Here is a 9739-nt window from a genome sequence, read left to right as displayed (position 1 = left end):
ATTGTAAAAACATGTTATTAATGAGCCAATCATTAAGTTGGAGTACTTCCTTGAGATTAAATGAAAGGCATGATTTGTATCTATAGGAATACCAAGTACCCTCTATGCAACTCGATGGGAATCTTTTGAAAGAGATGAACGTTTCTAGAGATGCGGAGAAGGCATGGGAGATTAACAAGGTAAGATGATGGATGAGGCCTTGTACCCCTGCATGTGGGATGTTCTCGAAGCATCTTTTCACATCCCCTGAATAGAATTGTGTTGCATGAGAGGGGAGGTTGAGGATGCAATCGTAAACCGAATTTACAATCCACCAAGATTGTAAATGAAGATGGTGACATAAAAGCGCTTTGTTATTAACTTTTTTGGCCCGTTCCTTGAGAAGTGGTATACAAGTTTTTAGCAAGCAAGCCATAAGTGTGGAAATTTTTGAGTAGCAACAGGTAGCCCCACATGTAATCCATCTAAAAGAGGCCTTATGAAGTTTGTATATGCCGGTAAGGTAGGGGAGGGAGTGGTGTTCTGGAAAGGTGTATTGAGAAAGAAATGTTAGCACAAGGGAGGTAACTCCCTCGATCCCTAGAGGAGATGGTGTAAAATCGTTGCCTTGTAGGCGTTTTTGGGCTTCAAGAAGAACAAAGGCCTTACAAATGATAATCATATTGTTCGGAGTCTTGTCGATGCTAGTAATAAAGAATTTGTTCCTTAGTTCTTTGATTTCTCTTGTGAGATCATTATGGATGTGGTGTTGTATTTTAGAAGGGAGGAACTTCCCACAATAAGCTGAGAACGCATTAGTTAATTTTCCGAGTGTTAGGCCAGAAGGTAGAGTGATGCAACCGGATTTTATGAGATATAAGAGTGCTTGATTTAGCTCCTCAAATGCTTCTATGAAATTAGGTGGCTTAGTTGGTATGTGACCAAGACCGTGGCCACAAAGATGAGCAAGAGAGGTACTCATAAAATCACAAAAGTTCGTGGAAATTACGTGTTGTGCGGTGTTTTCCAACTTACAAAAGCATTCATGGGGTGTGAGAGAGGTGAAAACTTCCTTCACATTACAGAGAGTTACTTTCAAAGGGGGATCAAAAGCCCAACTAAACATGCATTCATCCCATAGGGGAGTGGTGGAAATGCCAAGCCCAAAGAAAAACAAGCTAAAGAAAGAGGTGAGATTTTTGATATCAAGCAAGGGGTTGACAAAATAAAGGGGTACAAAGGTGCCCTTCGCCTTGCACTTGGGGATGAACCGAGAGCGTCCATGCACATCCTCGGAAACCTGCATCAATCATAAAGGAGGGATTTAGCCCTAGTTACGCATGCTTGGGTGAAGGCTGGTTTGGTTTTTGGAGTTGGGATGGTGGGTGGGGCAGAAGCTTGGACAAAGAAAGGGAGAAAAGTGGGGGTGGGGTTCTGAGGGGTTCGGCTACTAGCGGTGGAGTTGGCTGGGGAGGGTGTCTTCCATCTTGGAGGTGTAGTAGAGGTATTCGAGCATTGAGAGGGGAAGTTCCTTCCTCTTCCACGTGCGGTTTGATTCCCTTCTCCGCGTGCTTTTTTTGGCCGAACGCATATCATGGGATGCCTTCGAAATTGGAGCAACTGCCGCATTCACAAAAGTATCCACTTCCGTGGATGAACTGCAAGAAGGTGCTTTTTGGCTAAACAAAACCAAATGAGTGATAACATCCTTTAGCTTTTGCCTGTAGAATGTATGGAGGAGGAGAGCTTTAATCACTTCTTGGGCTTCTTTAGCAACCCAACTCATAAAGGCAATAGTAGACCGTTTAAGGCTTGAGCTTGGGAAGAAGCGAGGTAGTTGATTGAGAACCAACCATAAAGCATGATCGAACCACAAAACATTGTTGTCCCGGCAATGATCCCCTTGCCCAATATGCTCGCAACCGCACTTAAGAAAAGGTCGGTGCACGTTCCATACTTGTGTAGTATAATTAGTATCTCGGTTTGTGGTAGAGATGACACCCTTAACCCCGACCACGCAACCAAAAGTTGCATTAGAGCGGCGTGGTTCGAAAAAAGACATAGAGAAAGGGATAGCAATTAGAGTGTTTTCAAAAAGGTTGGAGTTATTGCCCTCAAGAAACTGCATAAGACCTTGCTTGATCGCAATATTATCATGATTGTTAAGTAGAGTAAGGAGAAGATTCTCGGGGAGGGGAGAAAGTAGAGTAAAATTACCGAAGGACCAAGCTTCGTGGTGAGCTTTACCCAAAAACATGTCCAAAAGCCGGCTCGGGATGAAGGGATCGGTGTAGGTTTCGAAGGGCTTTGTGGTGAGGCTTCGACTCGGTGTAGTAATGGTAAAGTCTTTGTTTGTAAGCATCTGCTCCTCTTCGTCAAGATCCATAGGTAAGAGTGAGCTTCCAGTAGCAGTTGGTGGCGTTGTGATGATCTTTGAAAAACCATTAAGCAAATGTCTCTTTCTCTTCCGGGTTAGAGGGTCGTTTCGCAGCCGCTTTCCATTACTCTCCATGAAACGTCTCATCAAATTTGGTGCATGCTCGAGCCACTCTTTCCGCTCACGCTCATCTGCATCAATAATTGCGGGCAAATTTGCTGCCAAATCACGTAGGCGGGTAATCGTAGCAGGAGGGTTTTCCCGTGCCATGGCATACAAGCGGAACCATGCGGGAAGGTCAAGAGTGGATAGTATTGTGGTATCTTCAGCCTGCTGAGAAGGGGTGACTCCATCAAGTTCAAGCATAGTGGAGTGAAAGCTAGGGTTGCTAATACAAAGGAGCAAACCCTGGACAATAACTGAAGGGGGGAAATTATGTGCAGAGTATCCTAGAGCCATAAGGCTCTCATCCCATCTTGAGAAATCTGCAGCTAGCTGTAAGGCATGGAAAAGAAATTAGAAAACAGAAGAATAAAGAAACATAAAGGGATAATTTAAAAGAAAAATTGACAGTGTACGGGGTTAGGAAAATTAAGGGGAAGGAACAGGTTTGCGAAAATAAAAGTGCAGAGAGAGAGAGAGAGAGAGAGAGAGAGAGAGAGAGAAGGAAGAGGTCCAAAGAAATGGCTAACCAAGACGCAGGGAGGTAGAAACATAAAAAAGATACCCCAGCAGGCAAACATGCCAAGAGAAGGGAGTAAATGCAAGTTTCAATCCATTAGAATCAATCGGCCAGCAAGAGACATCAGCGTGTAGATCCGAAAAAGGGGGGAGAGGAGAGAGGCAGCGAGAGATGCCCGCCATGCTGTGTGTGATTCGAGGCTTCCTATAGATGAAGTTAAGTAGCATAGGGAGCAAGGAATTGAAAAAAGCAGCAGCGTGTGCAGAAGCAAAATAGCATAGGGAGCTTTTGAAGGTATTGAAACGCAGCATCGTGTGCAGAAGCAGAAGATGGGTAGTACCCGTGACAGCCCTTGCTGATCGTTGCAGTGCAATCAAATAACATGGAGATAAGAGCGGTGCAGGTGAGGTCGAAGCGCGCCATGTAGTAGGAGAAGCAGACCCCTCCTGCTGTAGCGTAGGTAAGAAGGGAGCAAACACACACACCCAACACGCGCACGCACAAGACCGACCCTCCAAGGACCATAGCCCACCGAAGGGTCACCTCGTGAGGGTAGCAGAGCTGGAGATCGATTTAGCAGGAAAAAATTCGTCTTTTTACCCCTTGGGAGGGAGATAGAGACAAGTCACGAATAAAGAATTCTTTTGAGGTACCCCGCTCTCCAGAGATTTGAAAGGCGGTGAGTCCAAAAAATCAAAAAGCCAAAATGAGATAATTTTTAAAAAGAAGATGTGTGTGTGCTAGAAAGGAACCCAAATTTTAAAGTAAAAAAGTTCTCATCAAGGGATGTACAAAAAAGGTGAAGTTCTTTGTAACCGGCCAAAATCTGACCAAAGGGAAGGTGTAGGTGAAAGTGGAATCCATGACACCAAAAGTAGAGTATAGTGCATTTAAGGTGTGATAAAGAAAAGAGAAGTCCTTACAGATCAGAGGTAGCCCTTTTGTTTCAAAAAGGGGGATAGATTAAAAATACTAGCAAGTGGGCTAGTGAAGCGCTACTCTGACCACTAGAGAGAGTGTGGGTTGCTAGGAAATTAAAAAATGAAGATCCACTTTTACCATTAAAACAAAGAGGTTAGGAATGCTCAATAGAACTCTTATTGGAAGCCATTATAATTAAAAAATGCTTATTTACAAACAATGGAGAGAGAGGAAAGCTTAAACTTTGGTAGCTTGAGCTAGATTGCAATGTTTTAGCCAAAGGAAGATCCTGTTACCTGCCACCATCACCATCAAAACAAACATAAAAATGTTAGTAAAAAATGGTGGAAGGCAGGTGTCATAGGATGATCCTACATGTCATAGATGTCAAGCTAAAAACGAACAATCAAAAGCAAAAGTAAGCTACAAACCTGAGAGGAAGATTCCATTTGAGTAGAGTGGTGAGAGGCTGTGGTGAGACTTCTCTTTTTTTAACAGCTTGTTTGTGAAAAAATGTCACCTTGAAATGGACAACCAAACCTCTATATTTATAGGCTAGAGAGAAAGAAGAGTGCAACCTCAAAAACAAAGAGAGGGAAGCCCAAAGGGTGCACGGTTAGGGAGGGGTGGAGTGGGGGTAGTGGAGTCTTTTATCTGTATATATATATATATATAAATTGGGGGGTGAGGTTGAAGTAAAAGATACTTCTATCCAAAATCTTGTAACCTTATAAGCCTCTTGGTCTAGGCTCTAATGTGTGCACTAGATTAGTCTTTAGAGGTGGTTTTTGTGCTAGAGAGAGAGAGAGAGAGAGAGAGGACCACGTTCATTGACTTAGGGAATATTAGAAAAATATCTTTAAGTCTAACCATTTGACCATGTGAACAAAATAGAGAGAGAGAGAGAGATAGATAAATAGATAGATATATTGAACTATCATCCATGGAGGTCAGATATGACCTATGGGACCGGAAAACAACGCATTGCAAAAGGTTCCTTCTAAGAGAAGGGATTGTCAGATACATCTCAGTTAAGGACTCGAGGTCCAGTGAGGGGTGAACAAAAGACAAAACTTAAAAACCTAAGGGGGGGTGGGTGAGAGGGGAACCATTTTGGGAGTGCAGAACTCCTGAATAATGGCTTTACTTTCTTGATAAACTGTCCATTTTCTTGCCGTGTGCGCTGCTCGTACCTTTTGTAGTTCTACCTTCTTCTGCTTGACTTGGCCGGGGGTAAGATCTTGTGAAAACCAGATTATAGTGCCCTTGAGAAGCCTTTATTGCTCAAGGAGTCTAATTTGATCTACTTTGGTCTCGAAAGTGAGGATCGCATAATCGGTGTGATGTTCATGTGTGATGGAGTCAATTGTTGTTGGATCCCACTCTATCATGTGGGTTGTTGTTTGGATGCGGGCAAAGAATTCGTGAAACTTGAGATCTCCCTCCCCTTTCTAGTCACTTGGCAGCCCACCAATGAGAAGATTTAGGGCGATCTCCTCTTTCCGTTGTCGTTCTCATAGCGTGGACACCACATGGTTGTCAACCTTGTGGATGATGGCTTCTTGTACTTGATTTTTGACCGCCTTTGTAAGGATGGTCTCCACTTCTTCTTTTGTTTTGTCAAACTTGGTTTGCATCTGTTCCATTTCTTCCTTGTGGTGGTTCTCCACTACAATTATCCGGGTCTCGATGGCGATGAGATTTTGTTTCAACTCATCATTCTCCTTGGGGAGCCTTTCGACTTCATGTTGAAGGCGGATAGTCCTGTCTATTTTAGGGGGTGTTGTCACGATCCCGACAAAGGTGGGCTTGCTTTAGGATGAAGCACGAGTGGACTTGGGGAGCAAGTCCTTTCACTGTTGAAGGTAAGGTTTGCAAAAATTGGTGGCAAGTTGTACTAGGGTTTGATGGCACAGAGGCTGCAGTATCGAGAGGGGGGGAAAATCAATTTGACTCTTCTCCATTGCCCCAACACCCTGTCTCACATCGAAGGAAATGGGAGCTAAGCCAAATGGTTGCGATAGTGCGAATCACCGACAAGGGAATAGGCTCAAGAATGTAAGTGTAAGTACGGTTTCCTCTTTTAGCGAAGAACATGGTTTTGTGGTTGGGGACAATATGGGCGGTGTAATGTATGAAGCCTGACCCACTGGATTTCTCCCAAGCCGTAATACATTGGCATTGTAGAAAAGCTTCATTCACTTGGGAGTCAATTGAAGCATCATGTAGCAAGTGTAATGCATCCCATCTCCCAAACCACTTCTTTATGTCTTGCATCCATCTCGTGCTCAAGATCTTGCTTTTATGCATCTTTTGAACTTTTTTGCTTGCTTCCCATGCAATTGTAGGAAGTCGATGTGAGGGGCTTTGACGCATCTTTATCATGTACTCCACAACCCTTTCCATGCCCGTAACCTCAATTGGAAGAGATCCCGACTCAAGAACTAGGAGCATATATGGTGTTTGTGTCTTAAATTGGAGAAAGTTTGTAAGAAAACGCTTTTGGATATTCTCAAACTCTTTCCAAGTAGACCTTTGAGATGCTCTCACCCCATACTTCAACTCCATAAAGAAGAACCGGCGTCACCAATGCATCAAAAAGATACTTCTTAAAAACCCAACACTTGATGTTCCCCGCATTACACGTGTTCTCAAATGCATAATGTGCTCTCTTTTCCGCTTCCAAACAACGCATAGCACATACATGCCACTTGTGATTGGACGAAACCTCAAAGACAAGGTACTTAAAGCTCTCAACAACTTCAAGTATCTCATTGTTGTACACAATGCATGGCTTCTCCTTATGGTTGGTTTTCACAACAAGCATAACCTTTGTTTTGGATTCATTCACAATCAGCCCACTATGAAAGCAAAAGTTCTCAAGAACAGCCATAAGCTTTTGTGCATCTTCTAAAGTGTGTGCTAGAAGCACTACATCATTCGCATACAACAAAATCATGATTACCACATTGCAAATAGTGACCTCTTCAATGCCTTCTTCTTTCATAAATTCAAGTACCATTTGTCCAATTGATCGATGCATAGACCAAAGAGATTTGGTGGCAACGGACATCCTTGTTTAACCCCAATAGTGCTTACAATTTTTTTTGAAATTTCTCTTCCCATGTGCAATTGACACATCACCTTCTCATAGATTTGAGAAACCACAAGCATAAACTCACTTGGAACTTGGAGTTCTTCCATCCTTCTCCACAAACGGTTACGTGGAATCATATCAAAGGCTTTCTTAAAGTCCTGAAAACAACAATACAATCGCTTGCCTTTCAACCGCCTTTCCTCCATGAGAACACGAAGAGTGACAAGATGATCAATGGTGCTATGACATCAACGAAAACCCACTTGTCCTTTTGTACGCTTGTCATTCTCTTCAGCCCAATCACTCAATTTCATCTCCATTATGCACCCAAACAACTTTGCCATAAGAGACCCAATCATTGTAGTCCGGTAGTTGTTTACATTCTTTACATCCCCTGCTTTATGCAAAGGCTTAACCCAATTAGTACTCCAATCATAAGGCATACCATGTTAAAGTGCAAGGTTGAACATATCACACATCCACCCATGCGTAAAATCTCTTGTCCATTTGATCATCTCCGGCCTAATACCTTGAAGATCTCCTGCTTTGCGAGTGGCCAGCTTTTCAAGCCCACCGCATACATCCTCAATAGTAAAAACAGAGGGCATACATGGGAGTCAACCATAAAATTACATTTTTTCAACATTTGCTTGCTCATATAATTGCCTACAATGTGTGTCCATATCCACAAGACTCAAATTACCATGATTCTCAACCCGCTTGCCCCTAAAGTTTCTCCAAAAGCTTCCACATGCATGTGCCTTTTCTTGGACTTGAAAAAGTTGTTTCTTTACTTCCCATCTTCTTCTCTTCTTTTGAATCAATGCCTTGTATATATGCAAATGACTTTGATAGTTGTCTTTGTCCATAGTTGCATCAAGATTTATCAAGGACTTTCAAGCATCTTGACAGTCTTTATCAAACCACCTTTTGCGTGATCTATCTTTGTTGATACCATGGAGATGCTTTATGGAAAATCATTCTTCGGCACAAGAAAAAATAACTTTCTTGAAAGCTTCCCATTTAGTTTCCAATGGTGCATCATATTGAAGCTTTTTCATCCATAAATTTTGCTCAACCATTTCAATGTACATTGGTGCCCGTTTAAAATCTTTATGCCATACATGATGGATTCGGAGAGTAGCATATAGTCAATCACACTATCCCCATTATGTTTTCTACATGTAAATCCATTGTCTTCACTCCACAAAGATACACCATTAGCAATGAGAATATTTGTGCTACTACACATGTGTAAAAGTAACTTTCCATAGTGATCCGGCTCTTCTCATCCATTGAAGTACGATCATACAAGTGAGCTTCCTCCAACTCCCTTGAAATGCATGGCATATGAAATTGTTGAGTATCATGTTGCAATGTTTTTGTGCGAGCATTCATATCCCCAAATACAATAACATCACCTTTGCCTTCAAAATATGCAATGTCCTCTTCTAAATCAAAAAATGGCTGATCTCTATCCATGCAAGCATAAAAGGGGGAATCATGATGGAGAATGTAGTAACCAACTACAAAAATGGGTGCTCTTTTTGGTGTCATAATTTTCAGCCATACATAACCTTTGTACTTGTCATCTTTCACAATTGATACAAAATCTTCTTTCTTAACATTACATGCTACCCCTCCTTGCCCTCTTCGTTGCTTGAGATTCTTTGACCACATCAATGAATGTACATTGTAATCTTGCAAGTCATTAATCCTTTGTGTATCATGCTCCCAAGTTTCAACAAGAAGTACAACAATTGATTTTCTTGTTCATCAATGCCAACCCCCGCATTCCATGGGTATCCATTACAATTCCAAAAGCATATTTTCAATTGTAACTTGGTCTCATAGGTCACACATCCCTATTTGCTCGAGGGACTTGCCTCCTCCTTGGGCACATTTTCTTCTTGAGAGATCTCCTTGTTTTTCTTATTCTTTTCCTCATATGCCTTGTGAAGCATATTTGTTGCTTAATAGTGCAATATTCACATACAAAAAATTTTGTATCCCTCAAATAGATCTAAATGTTATCAAGGATAATGTTTCGTTTGGTCTCATCCGGCATGGTGCATACAATTGGCGAGCGAGGAGCTCCTTGGTTCCCCACTCTATGTGCTCCATAGACCATAACTCCGAACATGCCAAAGTGGGTTTTGAAGAAATCTTTGATAGCAATGGCAAGAAAAGGAGGTGTCTCTAACTTCTCTTTGAGAATTCCACGAATAACAATATTCTTGGAATGCTCCCATTCCTTCAACTCCTCCACATCCACATTTTCAACATTTTTTGTTTGAACCATAGCTTGCATGAGTGAGGAATTAGTAACCACATTGTTACCATATACATTAGCCCAAGACTTGTTTGTGCATATATTTTTCATGTCGTATACATCCTGGCTCATGGTGTCAAATTTCTCCTCTTTCAATACATGGTCAAGCTCTACTTTGCTCATGCGCTCCTTCAAAGCATTCAAGTCCACAAGAGAGAATTTACATTCGTTGACTTCCTCTTTAAGTTGCATCAAACGTGTTGTTTGCATCTCAAGTGTCCTCTTGAGATTCTCATTCTAAACCACAAGTACCCTTAGTGTACCATTCTCCATTGCAAGTGCCCGTAAGTCTTTGCCTTGTTTGTTTATGGTCTCTTGCAACGATACCAAGTATGCCATGATCATGATTTC

General features: G+C 42.0%; 1 protein-coding gene across 1 annotated transcript; it reads right to left on the bottom strand.

The window, feature by feature from the left end:
• Positions 1-1184: 1184 nt before the first annotated feature.
• On the bottom strand, positions 1185-2626 carry LOC147446432 (uncharacterized). Its single transcript, XM_086524706.1, has 2 exons — positions 2197-2626; positions 1185-1279 (listed from the first exon to the last, which is right to left on the bottom strand). Exons 1-2 carry the CDS (start codon positions 2624-2626, stop codon positions 1185-1187), a joined length of 525 nt encoding a protein of 174 aa, XP_086380832.1.
• Between the last annotated feature and the right edge of the window lie 7113 nt (positions 2627-9739).

The sequence above is a fragment of the Adiantum capillus-veneris genome, chromosome 12, assembly GCF_014529385.1.
Source record: "Adiantum capillus-veneris isolate H3 chromosome 12, ASM1452938v2, whole genome shotgun sequence".
Taxonomy (NCBI): domain Eukaryota; kingdom Viridiplantae; phylum Streptophyta; class Polypodiopsida; order Polypodiales; family Pteridaceae; genus Adiantum; species Adiantum capillus-veneris.
The sequence above is the reverse complement of the archived record's forward strand: the minus strand, read 5'-3'. Positions and strand labels throughout refer to the sequence as shown.